General features: G+C 35.7%; 2 protein-coding genes across 2 annotated transcripts; both read right to left on the bottom strand.

Annotated features, from left to right (window-relative positions):
• Positions 1 to 104: 104 nt before the first annotated feature.
• LOC106374767 (UDP-D-xylose:L-fucose alpha-1,3-D-xylosyltransferase MGP4-like) lies at positions 105 to 7,976 on the bottom strand. Its single transcript, XM_013814719.3, has 6 exons — positions 7,278 to 7,976; positions 7,103 to 7,190; positions 3,333 to 7,029; positions 2,709 to 2,870; positions 2,405 to 2,620; positions 105 to 485 (listed from the first exon to the last, which is right to left on the bottom strand). Exons 3-6 carry the CDS (start codon positions 3,780 to 3,782, stop codon positions 276 to 278), a joined length of 1,038 nt encoding a protein of 345 aa, XP_013670173.1. The 5' UTR covers positions 3,783 to 7,029; positions 7,103 to 7,190; positions 7,278 to 7,976; the 3' UTR covers positions 105 to 275.
• A 184-nt stretch (positions 7,977 to 8,160) lies between these two features.
• Positions 8,161 to 15,608, bottom strand: LOC106376700 (dynamin-2B). Its single transcript, XM_048744875.1, has 22 exons — positions 15,284 to 15,608; positions 14,910 to 14,960; positions 14,703 to 14,823; positions 14,488 to 14,580; positions 14,114 to 14,175; positions 13,830 to 13,947; positions 13,350 to 13,686; positions 12,795 to 12,942; positions 12,376 to 12,477; positions 12,165 to 12,284; positions 11,800 to 11,883; positions 11,587 to 11,714; positions 11,200 to 11,284; positions 10,964 to 11,120; positions 10,530 to 10,606; positions 10,257 to 10,313; positions 9,831 to 9,975; positions 9,602 to 9,741; positions 9,207 to 9,320; positions 9,052 to 9,119; positions 8,781 to 8,950; positions 8,161 to 8,674 (listed from the first exon to the last, which is right to left on the bottom strand). The coding sequence occupies exons 1-22, from the start codon at positions 15,422 to 15,424 to the stop codon at positions 8,427 to 8,429; spliced, it is 2,766 nt and encodes a 921-aa protein (XP_048600832.1). The 5' UTR covers positions 15,425 to 15,608; the 3' UTR covers positions 8,161 to 8,426.
• Between the last annotated feature and the right edge of the window lie 212 nt (positions 15,609 to 15,820).

The following is a 15,820-nucleotide window of genomic DNA, read 5'->3' as shown; positions in this document are numbered from 1 at the left end:
TTAGTATATGTTGTCACTGTATACCATATAGATAAATATTTTTCTGTTGTCCTTTCAGTGAGATTGCCATTTAGCTTATCTTTAAAGTATCTTTGGTCTTTCAACAATTTGTTTTCTCTTATGTTAAAGAATCATTAGACAGTTATTATACACAAAAGAATCAGTACATAAATTACTTTTACTTTGATGCAAAAAATTGAAATTAGTTTTAATCTCAAGATAACAAGAAGAAAATAGAGAGAAAACAAATAAATATTTTTGCGTTTTCCAATTCATTATAATTTTCCTAATGGCGACTCAAGAGCATGATCATCGACTAGCCATAGACCAAAATCGCGGAAACGTTTCAACTTTTCGTCGTAACCGATAATGTAGTTATTGTGGACTATGGCATGTTTCCCTTTTGTCTCTTTAACCCATGTCTCGTTCGTGAAGAACAATCCCCCTGATGGAAAAGCTGTTTGCGGAAGTAAGTAAATATCTACCTGAACAGAATTTTAAAGATAGTTAAATCAAACAAGAAATAACTACATTTGAGATTAAACATATATAAGGGTTGTTTTTTGAGAAAATATATAAGGGGTTGTTCGTTTGCTCATCTGACATGTACATGTAGGTAGTCCATTTAAATTTTATATCAAATGGTCCATTTGAATGTTGTTCGTTTCATTTTTTGGATATTATTTAGATGGATCAATTGAATGAATATTTAATTAATTGTTTTACATATTTATTTTCACCTAAATAAGTTTTAAATAAAATAATTAAAATACTCATACTTTGATCTAATTATATTTTAAATAATTATCTTAACTATATTATTTTAATTATTTATCATCTAAAATATAGTAATATATAACTTGATTTTCCAATTTTACCAAAAATACAATTCTATGACATTTTGTGGAAAATGTGTTTTTGTGGGAAATGATATTTGTAGTTTTAAAAGAAAAATGATTTTTAATTTTGATAGAAAATGTTATTTTCCGTTATGAAAAAAAATGATTTAGCAGCTTTGATATGTAATATAATTGTACAGTTTTAGCGGAAAATGTAATTTTCCAATTTTGGTGGAAAAATGTATTTTTGTGGTTTGGGCAAAAAAATAATTTTTGATTTCAAGGGTAAAAATGTGATTTTATAGTTTTGGCCGAAAATATAGTTTTTCAGTTTCCGCAGAAAATGTGTTTTGTGAATTTGGGAAAAAAATGTGATTTTACAGATGACGGAAAATATATTTTGTGATATTGGCAGAAAAATAATTTTGTTGTTTTGTCGAAAAATGTAATTGTGCGGTTTTGGCAGAAAATTTGATATTCCATTTGATAGAAAATATGTTTTTGTGGTTTTGTGTGAAAATATGATTTTATGATTTTGGAAAATAAGTATTTTGTTTGACAAAAAGTAAGTATTGTGGTTTTGGCAAGAAACTTTGATTTAGTGATTTTGACGGAAAATGTGATTCTAAAGTTTAAGCGGACAATATGATTTTTGTTTTTATATTCGGAAAAATATGATTTTATAGTTTTGGTGGAAATTGTGATTTTATGGTTTTTGACGGAAATATAATTTTACGGTTTAAGCATAAAATATGGTTACAGGGGGCGAAATGTGATTTCATGATTTAAAATTTAAATAGTCATTTTAAGTTTAAATAAGATCTATTTAAGTTTGAAGATGGTCTTTTGTTATCATTTTTCAATGAAAGCTAGATGCTTCATCAAAATTTAACAAGATTTGGGTAAAAAATTCAGGTGACTTTTAAAGATTCATTCATATGATCAATATGGATATTGCATTTAACTGTAATAAAAGACCATTGATTTACAGTTTTATTCAAAAGGATCATCTGAATGAGAAAAAGAAGAATATCTAAGTTGTAATCAAACAGTCATGAGTTAATATAGAGGAAATATGATGAGTAGATAAAGCTAGAATCTCAGAGTACTAAAATTGTTCAGTCGACTGTTGGAAGTGTGATCTCGAGAACATGACAGTTAATACTTTGAACAAATCTCATCCTAGGACTGACAATTAACCATATTTGGATGCTTCTATGCTTCAGCAAACTAGATTCTATAACAATGTCAAGTTTTATATTTTCAACTAAAAACTATTTGACAACTAGTATATTAAATGTTTGTTATATATAAGTTTAGATCTTATATTAAATTTATTGGGTTTCAAAATTAAATTTATTTTGTAATAAAATGGACTGACACATATCTTTTACATACTAGTCTTGATCCCATCTTAATTTTGATGTGAGATTCCTAAAATTTTAAGCTTTTTTGATAAAGGATCTAAAATTTTAAGCTTAAAACAATTAAATCTAATATTTGGCTAAGTGAAACCGAAAATAAAATAGGTTATTGTGGAACTTGGAGGAAGCAACAATACATACCTCATGAGCTGTTTTGTTAAGTGCCCAGTTAAAAGCAGGTTGATCATTTCCTTCTTTAGGTTTAGCCCAAAATAGGGAACCAAGTTCCTCGATCCATTTATTCATTAGAAGCTTTGCACCATTGGTGGGACGCAAGAAAATCATGCAGCTACATATATAAGTGGCTCCTTTTCGATTTGGAGGTGGTAAATCGTGGGAGTGATTCAAAGGCTTAATCTAGGCACCAAAATAAAGACTGAGAATAAAATAAAACTGTAAACTTGCAGACATGTGAAAAAGTTGATGTATGGATGTGTTCACATACTTCAGTCAAATCATCCATGAAGTATGCGTCGTGGCTTCCATCTAAATACTGAAATGGATCTTGCAGCCAAACCATATCAACATCGTTGTACATTACATTGTAACCTAGCTCCAAAATGTCCAAGAGATGTTGTGGCCTCCGAGATGTAAACTTGAAGAAACCCTAATACGAAGATGGAAAATAAATAAAAAAGAGGGGATCTGTATCATACTATAAGTTATTTGCACATATATATGATCACATAAAAACATGGACTATATATACTCTGAGAAATCAGAAATTTCTAATTTAAAACTAATGAGCAATTTATGGAAGAACATATTCTCTTGATATTTTAGGTTTGATTTATTCCACTTTGGATATAGTATGTTTAACGGCCATAAGCGCTCTCGATATGATAGCATTCAGATTCATTCATACTGAATCTTACTTTTATCGGTTATATCCGTTTGAGTTTACTGCGTTCAGATACCATGTAAAATTTTGTTTCTTCATGCACAAACTTGTGATCCATGTTATCAAGTTAAAATTTGAAATAACAATATTTGTTTGTAAGCAACGAACATGTCCAAGATATAAATGAATGCTAAGGCTATATCTCAAGGAAAAGGTAAAATTATATACCTTGGAACCGAAATGTTGTGCGGTTTGAGAACCCAACGCTGGAGGGATAAGAACGGCATGACCAGGCCATTTCTCGTTGACTTTGTACAAAGTAGCGTAATCTTCAGCGATCACAAGAACATTTTCTTGATGATTCTGTCTAGAAACACTAATCAACCAGTTGTTGAGAAAAGGCAAGAAAGGATAGCTTACAGTGCAGACGATCACCGTCGACTCATTCTTAGCGACAAATTTGGTGGCTTGAGTCAAGGAATATTCGCGCCAATAGGAGAGTGAGGGAGGAAAAGAAGGAGAAGAGGAGGTATTGTATGATAAGGGAGATCCTAACCAAGGTAAGACTACACCGAGGAGAACAAGTAGAGCGAGAGGGAGGAGAAAGAAACCATGGCGACAAAGGCGAGAGATAGGACGTCTTGAGATTGGACGCTGATTCAGGATATGTTGCGCCATTGTTATACGGATTTGTATCAGGAGACAGGAAGAGAAAATATCAGAACGTCTAGGAACCAGAAAAAAGAAAGTCAAAACATAGATATCTGTTTCAGTTATAGTTTATTTATTTGTTTGTTACAGTTATAGTTTTGCTTTTTTATTCTTTTTCCACCAACATGGATTATGTTATAATTAATGTTCGTCACTAGAGGACTATTCTATGATAAATATTTGGAATATTTTAGATAATGGAAAGTGGAAGCAATAAGTGTAATCTGTGTTTTATTTTAAACAATTTCAATGGATAATTTCCTTTTGTTTGCTGTCTTTACCTTATATGAATGGATAAAACTAATCCAACGGTCTCTACTTCACTTTTATTTAACAATGGATGACACTTTTTTCTACAGAAACCAGTCAATTTCAGTTACGGCTTTGATCAAACCAATCAGGCAGTGCTTAGTGGATATTCAAGTTTTATGTAGTGTTTGCTTGTATATATATATATTTTTAAGAAATTATACATATACAATTCTTTTTTTTTAAATTGACTTAGGATCCTACAGGTCTGAGCAAGGCACTGAAACCACTAGCAGGACAAAACTAGTAAAAAAAACATAGCATCTAAAAACGATATGAAAAACAGAATATCAAAACAATAGAGCAAAAGAGATCTTCTGCTCAGGATAGTTGTCAGCCGCTGTCCACTTATGCAGCATGCAGGGGACTTCATTGTGAGTGCAAGATAGATCTCACGCAGACAGGACCGGCTTAACATTGTTATGGATCACTAGATTTTTTTCAAAGTGAACTTACAAGATTAAACAGAAAAACAAAACCTTAGAACTTCTCTCATTTAGCCCTTTGTGTTTCACTCACCTATCAAGTTCTGAACCCTTTTTAACTAAAATACTTTCTCTGTGATAAGCTCATACAAAGCTCAACACAACCTACTTATACTTAGTAGTTTCGTGGATGATACTAGTCAACTCTACAAGGAAGATATATTCTCAATCTTCCTTTATGGAATATTTCCAAATCTTGTACAAAGTTTTTTCGAAATATTCTCTCAATAAATCTCCCTTCTTCAAGTTAAATCTCCGGTTGCTTAGCCTTCAAGTAACCTTTAGTTTAGCTCCAGCTCTGCTCCAGATCCAATCTCCAAACCAACAATTTAGCTCCAGATTGATTTTGTCATTCTTCAATTTTGATGTAGATCATGCTGCACTTCCAACTGATACAAGATGTATGTCAGAACTTTGCATCTCCACTCACGTGAACTATGCATCTTCACTCACATCATCCAACCAACATTCACTTCTGGTGACTCCATCTGGTACTTTCACCTAGTATATATCGTACGCCAGGATGTTCTTGAACTTCTCAACACTTTGGGTCTGCAACTTTATCATCTCATGTTAACTTCTAAAACTCATTCAAAATCTACACTTACATTCATCTTGATCTGTGGTAACAGATGTGATTTGACTCCAAATTCTCATCAACAACATTGACCAGTCGAAGAGGGGTGGTGCTTTGTTGTTGATATCGCCTTTTGTTTCTTTCTTTCGAAATGCTATAGATAACAACTTGGAATGCAATTTCTACGAGAGTACCCTCCGACTTTTGGCTCGGTTTCACATGACTGATATTTGAGATGTAAATCAAAGTTCCACAGTAGAAGTTTAGACAAATAATATATGATATATAACAAGAAATCCAACTCTGATTAGTATAAAATCTTTAGGAAAAAAACCTTATAAGTAAATCTATGCGGACGTATTTCTCAAGCCCAAATTAAACAATATCGTACTAATCAGACAATAAAGAATTGGGCATCGGCTAAATAAATTTCAACAATTGGTATCAGAGCAAGATGATGAAAACCTGCAAGAAGACCAAAATATCCATAGAGTAGAAATGGGAGGTATATGGCAGGAAGATAATTCACTAGAGGAAAGAACACAAGGCGTGTGGTCTTTGGCTTGAGGGGGAGAATGAGAGATGTCAATTAAAGTCCCACATTGAAAGTTTAGAGAAATAATATCTAATATACGAGGTTTTTTGGGAAAGAGCCCAAAAGTCTCTTAGATCTAAAATTGACAATATTGTACTAATCAGACAATAGAGTTGGACATGGATTAAAAAATCCCAACATGATTGAAGTGTTCTATTTTAGTCCGGGTGATCATGTTACCAAGTAACTAATTACAAATAATTGTACATAACATATAAGGGGAAGGACAGACATAAAAATACTCTCTTGTCTCATTTTATTCTCTACATGATAAAAATTATAAAATTGTTGTCAATATACCCCTGAGACATGTTCTATCACCCGTTGCTAACTTATGGCGGATTGCAGGCCGTGTAACGAATCCATATCTAGGGATGGATTTAAGAAACTAAAAGCACTGAAATATTAAGAATATTTTATGTATCTTTTAATATATATATATATTAGTTTCTTTAGTAAGTTAAGAATGCTTAGTTTTTTTTAGTATGTCAAATCTCTTTATATAAACCACTGTAATCACAAGTATATGTTAAGAGAATTAAGTTTCTTTTTCTACTTTTCTTCTTTCTATTTTCTTAATCTTTTTATTGTTCTTTATCATTCTCATCATTATAAATTTCATATTCTTACACGGTATCAAAGTGATAAGCTCATGTTCTCTTTATTTCTTCTGAATTAAATATGTTTCTTCTCTTCTTCTCAAATCTTACCACTGAAAACTCAAGAGTAGTGGTTGTTCCATTGATCCTTAAGGGGTAAATTCTTTTCTATGATCTAAAATGACGTAGATAGCGTTGCAGCCGTGGGTTATGAAGTCTTGTCACAAAGAATTAAGTTCCAAAGGAGACGGTTCAGCAAAGACGACAAGGAAATTGTCCAAATGGATAAAAACAAGTGGTTCCAAGAGGACCAAAATGTTATGTTAATCATTCAAAACTCTTTTGAAACATTTGAGGCTTATTCCTATTGTGAAACCGCAAAGGATATTTGAGAGTTTCTTCAGTAGGTGTATGGGAACATCTCTAAAACCTGATCCAAGTCTTTGAAGTGAAGAAAGCTATCAACAATCTGAGCCAACAGAACATGGTGTTTACCCAATATTTTGGAAAGTTCAGAGCCCTATGGCCCCTATGGGCTGAGTTTGAGATGTTGAGGCCAAGCTATGTTTATATGGATATACTTAATGAGAGGCGAGAACAAAACAATGTCTTTGTTCTCCTGCTTTTTCTTAGCCTTACCTGGAATGACCTGATCAAGATAATCCTAAGGTAAGACAAATTCTGAAAATTCAAAAAGAGTAAGGATTGCCTGAACTTAGAACCTGAACTCTTTGGTGGAAAGGGAGAGCTTGTGACTGCCAACAAAGGAACGAGCAAGCAGGAAGATAGGAAGATGTGGGTGTATGATCACTGCAAGAAGAAGGTCACACGAAAGACTAATTAGGGATCGTTTACCTTCATCTCAAACCAAACAAGTTCAGGGAACCAAGAGTTTACCTCTCTGATGAAATATCCGGGTAGGCTGGTCCTTCGACACAATTCAATGTGGGAGGCCTTGGTAAAAACTCATGGTTCCTTGGTAACTAATCAATATGAGATGGTGAGGAAGTCATACCTTGATGCACTTATCAAACTCATTAAGTAGAATTCTGGTAAAGTATTTGGTTACTCATTTCATGCATCAAACATCTGGAAACCATTGATTGTATATTCAAGAGCATCTCATCACATGATTAGTGACTCGAATCTGATCAGAAATGTAAAACTGAATTTGGGGAATGTAGTGATAGTAAGTGGAGATGGAATACCAAACAGGGTGTAGGAATCTTAGGTTGTTTGACAAAGAATCTAAAGTCTTTTATTTGTCTACCTTTAAATCTAACTTGCAGTTTGGAAAAATCCAACATCTGATATGAAATGCAATGTTATTTTTAGTCCTAGTGATGTATATTTTTAGTCCTCATAGTGCTATCTATCATCCAGAACTTCCTTGAGCCATCGATATTGGAAGCTTTCTCATATGCTCAAATTTACCTTTGAGCTACTATGAAATTTCAGAGTGTGATGTAACACTTAAGGATCGAATAAAAAAAACTCTATATTTTACAAAATAGACTATCAATTTTAGATTAAGCTAGACAATAATAATTGCAATGCAGTTAATTACAGAAAGTAAGAGATAGTTGCAAATAGATGGACAAAGCGCTAGAACTAGGGAATTCAAACATGTAATTCAGAATTGCAGACAAACGAATCGTTCATGATTTTATTAAGATCAGTTTTTAATAAGCGTGAATACTCTAGAAAATTTTACTTTCGGGAACAGATGGAGTATATATATATACAGAAAAGTTACACTCCCAAGAATAAGAGCTAAGAGAGGAAAAAAAACATTTATTTGCTGAAGAAAAAACAAAAAGTTTTGACCAAATGAGACGACACTCATGATATGTGTGCATCTCTAACAATATCTTACAAACACACGCAAGTACATCATCATCATATCATAATCGTTGTTTCAAAGAAAACAAACCAATTAATACATAAGTAAAAAACTAGACCAGAAATGGGACAAATCCCAAAAAGGAAAACAAAATGTGTTTATGGTTTCTCCAATAACAAATTTGTAAAATTAAACAGGTTATACTAATACCTGTAAGATGATCCACCAGACTGTGGAGGTGCCGGTGGGAGCCTGTTTGGTGTGGTACGACGGTTGCTCCCACCAGATCCAGAAGAATCATCCTCACCATTCTGAGCTGGATCACTGTACCGTCGGCTATGACCACCAGATCCATACCTCTTCAATGAGTCCTGTCCACTAGCAGCAGCGTTAAACGCATTCATCCAATCCTCCCCCGTAGACCCTCCTCCATTGGTTTTCGGGCTGCTTTCTGCAAATAAAGATAACACAAGAAAATTAATTTAGTTTTCGGTTAGATATACGCACATTATTTGAAAGAGGGGAAGATATGTATTCATTCATATATATATTTATACCAGTGCCGCTGTCAGACCAGCTTGAAGCAGCAGCTGCTCGGTTATCGTGAATGCTAAGCTGTCTCGTGAGCTTTGAAAGAAGAGATGACTGCTTCTCGTAACGGTCTCTTTTTCTTTTGACGTTTTGGTCCTCTTGAATCAACGATTCAATCCTCTCATTACCTATCGCGCTGCAGATCAATGTAGGAGGAGTAGACAAATAAGTACCACATCACATCAGAGCCGATTTGAGTTACAATACTATATCTATTGGGATAAAAAGATATGTAACCTGATAGAACTGTAGAGCTGATTCAGCATGTCTTCCTTTGATTTCTCCACTTGACAAAGAACAACGGCCTGTTGTCGGATGGGTTTTAAGTAATGAAGTAATAGTAGAAAGCGAGATGGAAACTAAAGAATTCACGAGAATACAAATTAGTCCACCTTTGGAACATTCGCGGCAAGGCTGTTTAAAACTGCTTCAACGTAACCTCGTACTTCTTGGGACATCCACCGCAATTCTTCTTCAGGGTCAACCGGTTTCCTTACCATCTTATCCTGAACAAGCAAAGGAAAGCAGACAACCTAAGTATAACCGTAATTTACCACCATGTAGTAGAAACTAAATGACAAACCAAATATCTACCGGTAAAATGGATAACCCCCAAAGACATCAATTTCAAGCCATATAGGAGATTTACAACAAAGACTTTATCATCATGATCTTGATACAGGATTAAGATCAGCTAACCAACATATTGTAAGGATTTTAACTTCTTAAGGGAAAGGGATAAGAAAAATTCACTTAACAAGCGAAATAGTTTCTTTGTGTCACTTACAAGTGAACCTTCTGAAAGACTTTGCCTCATGGAAGCGCCACCTACTTGGCCTCCTCGGGCTTGGATAACCTTTTGCAGCTTGTTAATCCATTCATTCTTATCAACCATGCTCTCGGCCTTCAGAACCAGCGCATTGTGAGCTGCAGCATAAGAGATTTTTAAGACTTGCTTACACAACACAGCACAAAAAGAGGGTCAAGCAGCTAAGATTTATAATAGCTTGATATACCTTTAAGTACAGTCTTATATGGGACCCTGCAGGTTATCTTAAAGACAAGGCCTGGTCCTTTTGAATCAGGTCCATTTGATTTCTTATCTTTCGAGCTCTTTGATTTTTCTCCTTCATCATCAGAAATTTCTTCAATACTGCATTCCTGAGCAGATTAACAGAGTTTCATGGGACACAAAAAAACATGCGAGTATTGTGTACCTTAATACCATTGCAAAAGCTAAACGTTATTTACGAAGCATCTCGGTTTTCTCATAAGCTGTAACCGTAGTTAAACGTTCTAAAGAGTAAACTTCACAGTAACAGGTAACCATCATTCCTCACCAGGTGGAAGAGCACCGTAAAATATGAAATCGTATTATTAATCTTTTAACTGCAGATACAATCTTCGGCCAACGAGAAGTAGGTATTGCAAGAGAATGATACCTCCAAAGTTACAGTGCCACGGAAGTTCCTTTCTTCTTGCTTTTTCGTATAACCAAGCTGAAGAAAGGTAAATGCAAAGGCAGATCACTTCAGCAACAATCATAAAAAATGTTCTAGTAAAGAAAGCAAAATGTTAATTATGGAGCATCTAAATTTTCTCATCAGCAGTAACGTTATGAAAAGGTTTTCAGTGTAAGGGATTATATACTGCTCGTAGAACAGTTAAAACGCACACATCTTTCTCTTTTGCAGATATTTGTGATAAACGCTAACCTTTCCAGTCTTTTCATTCAGAACAAACCATCGCCTACTCCAGCCATTTGTCTTTGCACTTTTCTTCAACAGGTACCCTGTGCAACAGAATAAAAATAAAGTTGAAGACCTTGGAAGCTGGTTTTTATAACAAGCTAAACACATTAAAGTGCATCACGCGCTAGTTCAAGTAAACTCGCAGGCAAGAAGAAGAAAAAATGATATCGCCAAATTTGAAAGAAAGAAAAGCTTCGAAGCTGGTGTTTTATCAACAAGTAATTTCAAGAAAAGCCGATCCTACATCACTCCAAAGCTTAATTGGCAGATAGGATATAGAAAAGACCAAGAAATCACGCAATTGAACTGACAGAGAACTTAGCAGCAGTAAATGCAAGGTGGGAGCATAAAGAACTTTGTTAGGCAGCCACTGTACAGAATTATAATAGAATAAAGACCTGCTGTTATCTCGCCCTCAGGTCCAGCAGTCTTTAGACCAGAGACCTCTGGCGTTTCTTTATCTTTGTCTTTATCTTTATCTTGCGGAAGAAATTTGTCTTTCAATGATTTCAAGCTACCACCAGTTGATGACCCCTCTGGCTGAGGACTAGATGCCTGGTTTACAAGCAGAAACAAAAGTTTGAAAGCACTATCCAGTGAGTGAAACCAGATCCATTTTGAGATAAAGGCAAACCCTGTTTAAGAGAGATTGCTCTGCATCTTGTCCCTTTCTAGATGAACGCCCTTTAAGCTCGTCCTCACGACGCTGCCTTTCCATTCTGATAACGATAGTAAACGGTACCAGGCGATAGTGAATATGCATCATAAATGAGAATAATACAGCTTGTTAATGGTGTATGATATAAATTCAGGACTTGTGCGACAAAATGCTGCAGCTATCGGACTACTAAGAAAGGTGAATATGTAACTGTAGTGACACCCACAAAAGTAGATCCATTTGACATGTTTAAACCATCGTACAATTAAAGAAATAAATTAAAATAATGATCAATAAGAACGATATGATAAAGCCACTCGAAATAACAGAAGCGAAAAGCAAAGACAGGCAAGCTGATGTTACCTTCTTTGTACGAGGCGGATGAAGTGCTGAGGTGGTACGAACGCACGCTCCATATCAACTAGCGCAACTACCATCTTCTTAGCTTCATTCTTGAATCCATCAAGTGCGCCACTTGCTATAGCTACGACCTGGTTCATGATCATATTAATAAAAGTAACAGCTATTATGAAGATGAAAAAGGCTACTTAATGAGCAGTGAAAAAGCACTATTACCTCTCTCTTAAAAGGAGGATATCTCCCAAGACCAGGTGTGGCATTAGCGGAAGCCGAAACTATATCAACAAGCACTCGGTGAACCTAATCAAAAGTTCAGAAGGTAAGAAACCAGTTATGAAAAAAAGAACCTTCAGAATAAAAATGAAACGTGACAATATTGAAAATAAGATTGAGTAGGACTCCAATAAATCCAGATCGGGAAAATTAAAATATTATAGTAATATGTGTTTAACAGACCATGTGTAAGTGTAACAAGCCATTGCCAATATTTCGTACCTAGTAATTTTAGCATTTCAATCCTATACAGCTCAAGTTAGAGGAAGACAACACCATATAAACTATAAATACTAACATAGACACACCTCATCAACGCATAATCGTGCTGGGTCCTTAGCCAACTCAAGAACAATCTTTATCAACGATCTCAACCCTTTCTCCGGAGATATAAGATAAGGTTGATAACCATCTGCTTCTAGTACAATCTGAAACGGTTAGAAAATCAATCTGTCAAATTCCCATTTAAATTGTTTACTTGTTCATAAGATTTGGTACAAGAGAAATGCGGAAACCTACCCTTTTAACATTATTCAAGTCAAAGTATCTATCCAATGGAAGCTGCTTGATACGATTGGGGAAATTTCCTTCAAAACTTGCAACAACTTTCCAACCACTTCCCTATACCAAAATTTTGTTAAAAATATAATTTACCTAGCTCCAAAAGTGGCTTCAGCACGAAAGGCACAATAACAAGATATGCAATTCAAAAACTTGCTCAGTGAAACGTAGAGCAGGTACAACCAATATTAGTTTCATTAATAGGCGAACTTCCGGAATTTTTATCCTATACATTAAAATAGCACTAGCCCTTTCCGTTACAAGTAGAACAACGAAAAAGCTAATCAGTGATATTTAACTAGGCAATGAGGGTGATATGCCCTTATTCAAAATTTCCAGACTAAAGTATTGTTCAGCTTATGCAGGAAAATACTCACTTCACCACCAGTCAAGTGGAGAAGAAATTTGTCCTCAAACTCACGGCAAAGCTCCAAAGCTATAGCCCTTGTACCTTCAGCACTGCTAACCAGTTGTTCACCAAGCCTTGATAATTCGTCCTGCACTATTTGAGACTTACCCTGGAGTCTGCATGTAAGAAAAAAATTTGAATGTTCAGAATTTTCATAAGAACCAAAACCATGTCCCTGAACAATCATCCATAATACTTAAAAAAAAGACGGTAATCACATGGGAGATGAAAGAAACATAGCAGATTCACGGAGGATAGGTATCGACCAGTGATCACATATTGGGATAAAGCTTTGTAGTACATATCATGAGAAGTGCGTTACTGACGATGGGAGCTTGAAAGTCCAAGTAACTAAGCCTAAAGATTGATTTCCACTTCAAAGATTAGAAAAAAACGGGTAGGCTTTCATGCAGCATATTGCAAGTCTCATCTAAACTACAAGTACCGAAAATATGCAGAACAAACAATCCATTTTCATTTGCAAATATGAGATCTTAAAGCAAACATATGGATAGAGAAATACCCAGACAAGATATTTGGTAGCCTGAGCTTCATTCTGCTACGAATCTGACTAGCAAGGGTGTCCACCAGCGCAATTCTGCCAAGTTTGCTTTGTGGAGCACCCGTCAAAATGGATTTGAGGCTTTCACTCTCCGCACGCCAAGCAGTTTCTAAAGAGTTATCACTGCCTCCAGACTGCGCTGATGCAATTGCTACAGATTGACCAATAAGTGCAACCCATGGAATATCAGTTGTTTTTGGAGGCCCCTGGTTTGAAAGAAGAGCCTGAACTGCTGCAAGCGCTTTTGGGTTCTCTGCTGCCTGATCAATTTTGCTGATAATTCCTACGGTCCTAGTACCTATAAACAGGGAAATGTGTGAATTTTTTTTTTTAGTACATTTTTGAAAATCCAATGGTTTAATCCAAATATAGTAAAGGGCAACCGCAGGACTTCAAAAATAAAATGAAGGGTCTCTATGATGAAAATTTTAATGTACTCACTGTCTGAATCATACTCCTTCGCTATCTTCAGGGCTCGAGAGGAAGAAATCTCAGGCGCCTGGCTAGCAGGCACAACAACCAACAGTATGGCATCATTGTGCTGTGCATGTTCACCAATCTTGCCAAAAGAATAAATAAACAAATTACACGACGACGAGAAAAATATGAAAATGAATCTATGTTGCTCTTTCAGCCAGAATGTCGAATAAAAAATGTTGAGAATGTGTATGATTGAGAGGTTGACTAAGGGAATGACAAAGGCATCATGCAGTTCATAACCTTACCATTGAATCATCAACAATTCTCTGGTCCAGACCAGGCAAATCAATCAGTTTCAATGGCGGAGCTGCAATATAATAGGCACAAATATGTCAGGATGATTACAGAAAATAGTAAGGAAACAATTGATATGTGGACTATTCACGTTCTTAGGAGTAGCCTATTAAGTTAATGCATCATATCCTTCATTATGGATATCGTCTTCAGATCCTACCCCAAAAAGTGAAGCTGTGGATTTTAGTTAATCGTGGTTACACATTACAACTGAGGCATTCGCTGATGTCAGAGACACATTCAGATACCCAACTTACCTTTGATAATAGAATGACCAATAAATGCGGCTTCGCAATAATGATTGCACAGGTAAGAACGGACTTACCAGTGCTTGTACGAAGTTTAAGGTATATTTCATCACGACCCCTCCCTGTGGCTCCTTTGCTAAGCCTATCCTGTAGAGAATGTCTTAGGGCACCTAGAATACAGCCATACAAAAGAAACGGAAAACATTACATAAATAATAATCCAAAGCACTGTATCCTACATGCAGAAAAAGCTTTACAAATCATATCCAAAAATGCACATAGGGAGCCTTACTTGCAGAAACTTGTTGAGATTTATTGTCAATTTGCAAGATAATAGCCTTGCTGCTCAGTGATTCCTCCCTGCTCAGGTCAATGATTATAGGAGCCCGTGTAGCACCATTCTCACCTGTCGGCTGTCCATCGAAATATGTAGCAGATAAAATGTATCACTATAGAGTGAAGTAAACAAACTGGCACACACACACAATATACAACTTACCAGAACTGGATGTCCAATGAGGCTATTCAAAACTGCAGACTTCCCAGCTCCCTGTTCCAGCAAACAAAGTAAAAAACTTAACCCATATCAAGAGCAATATATTCTCCTATTTCTGTGTGTTTTAAATAATAGAGAGTTCAATTGATCTGACAAGCAAAGCTCGTACTTTTATCTTCATAGTTACAAATATCAAACACATCAACCTTGATTCTCCCTTCAACCTATTAACCTCACAGAATCAAACCAAACTCCTAGTTTTTGGGAACATTTCATCTAGATCCACTATGCGGCATCCAAAATCTACACTCGATCACAGCATAGAAACTAAACACAAGCGCATCGAAGAGAAGAAAAAAGAGAAGGAGGAAACCAACCACATTCCCTAGGGCAACCACGTTGAGAGAAGTAGCCGGGCGCCTAGAAGAAGAGCTCTCGTCGGGATCTTCGTCAGCGAGCAGCGCCGCCGCTTGTCTCATCGAATCCGAAAGCTGAGACAACTCATCGATCGCCTCCATCGCAGATTTAATAGTACGAGATCTGGACGAAGAAAGGGAGACACTAGATCCGACAAGAATCGGAATCGATAGCCAGCCACACGGGCGGTGGGAGATAACCGGAATATCGAATTCGGTCTCGCGGCGGTGCTAAGCTAAGATTTGTTTCTTCGTCGGGGAGAGAATGAGCGAGCGAAGACAAGTCATGTAACACCGAACCACGTCATAATTAATTAACAAAGGGGCTTTTTGCAAAAGTGACTCAAAACTTGGAGTCAAACATAAAACTAACATTTTCTTTTGACTCCATTTTTTTTTGAGATTTTAACCCCACACCTGCATTTTATCTACGAAAATACAATTAATATTTTTTTTTTTTTCGTAAATGGCTTCTTTACTGTCTCAACCTCATCTTCT

This window comes from Brassica napus, chromosome C1 (genome assembly GCF_020379485.1).
Source record: "Brassica napus cultivar Da-Ae chromosome C1, Da-Ae, whole genome shotgun sequence".
Taxonomy (NCBI): domain Eukaryota; kingdom Viridiplantae; phylum Streptophyta; class Magnoliopsida; order Brassicales; family Brassicaceae; genus Brassica; species Brassica napus.
The sequence above is the reverse complement of the archived record's forward strand: the minus strand, read 5'-3'. Positions and strand labels throughout refer to the sequence as shown.

Bases quoted from the DNA above. Each gene is read 5' to 3' on its own strand.
- LOC106374767 (XM_013814719.3), bottom strand. From the start codon at position 3,782: ATGGCGCAACATATCCTGAATCAGCGTCCAATCTCAAGACGTCCTATC. The intron at 2,621-2,708 runs GTATGTGAACAC...TTTGGTGCCTAG, and splicing joins TCATGGATGATTTGACTGAA to ATTAAGCCTTTGAATCACTC. The intron at 486-2,404 runs GTATGTATTGTT...AATTCTGTTCAG, and splicing joins TTAACAAAACAGCTCATGAG to GTAGATATTTACTTACTTCC.
- LOC106376700 (XM_048744875.1), bottom strand. From the start codon at position 15,424: ATGGAGGCGATCGATGAGTTGTCTCAGCTTTCGGATTCGATGAGACAA. The intron at 12,943-13,349 runs GTATTTCTCTAT...TCTTACATGCAG, and splicing joins CTACCAAATATCTTGTCTGG to ACTCCAGGGTAAGTCTCAAA. The intron at 12,285-12,375 runs GTAGGTTTCCGC...TAACCGTTTCAG, and splicing joins ACTTGAATAATGTTAAAAGG to ATTGTACTAGAAGCAGATGG.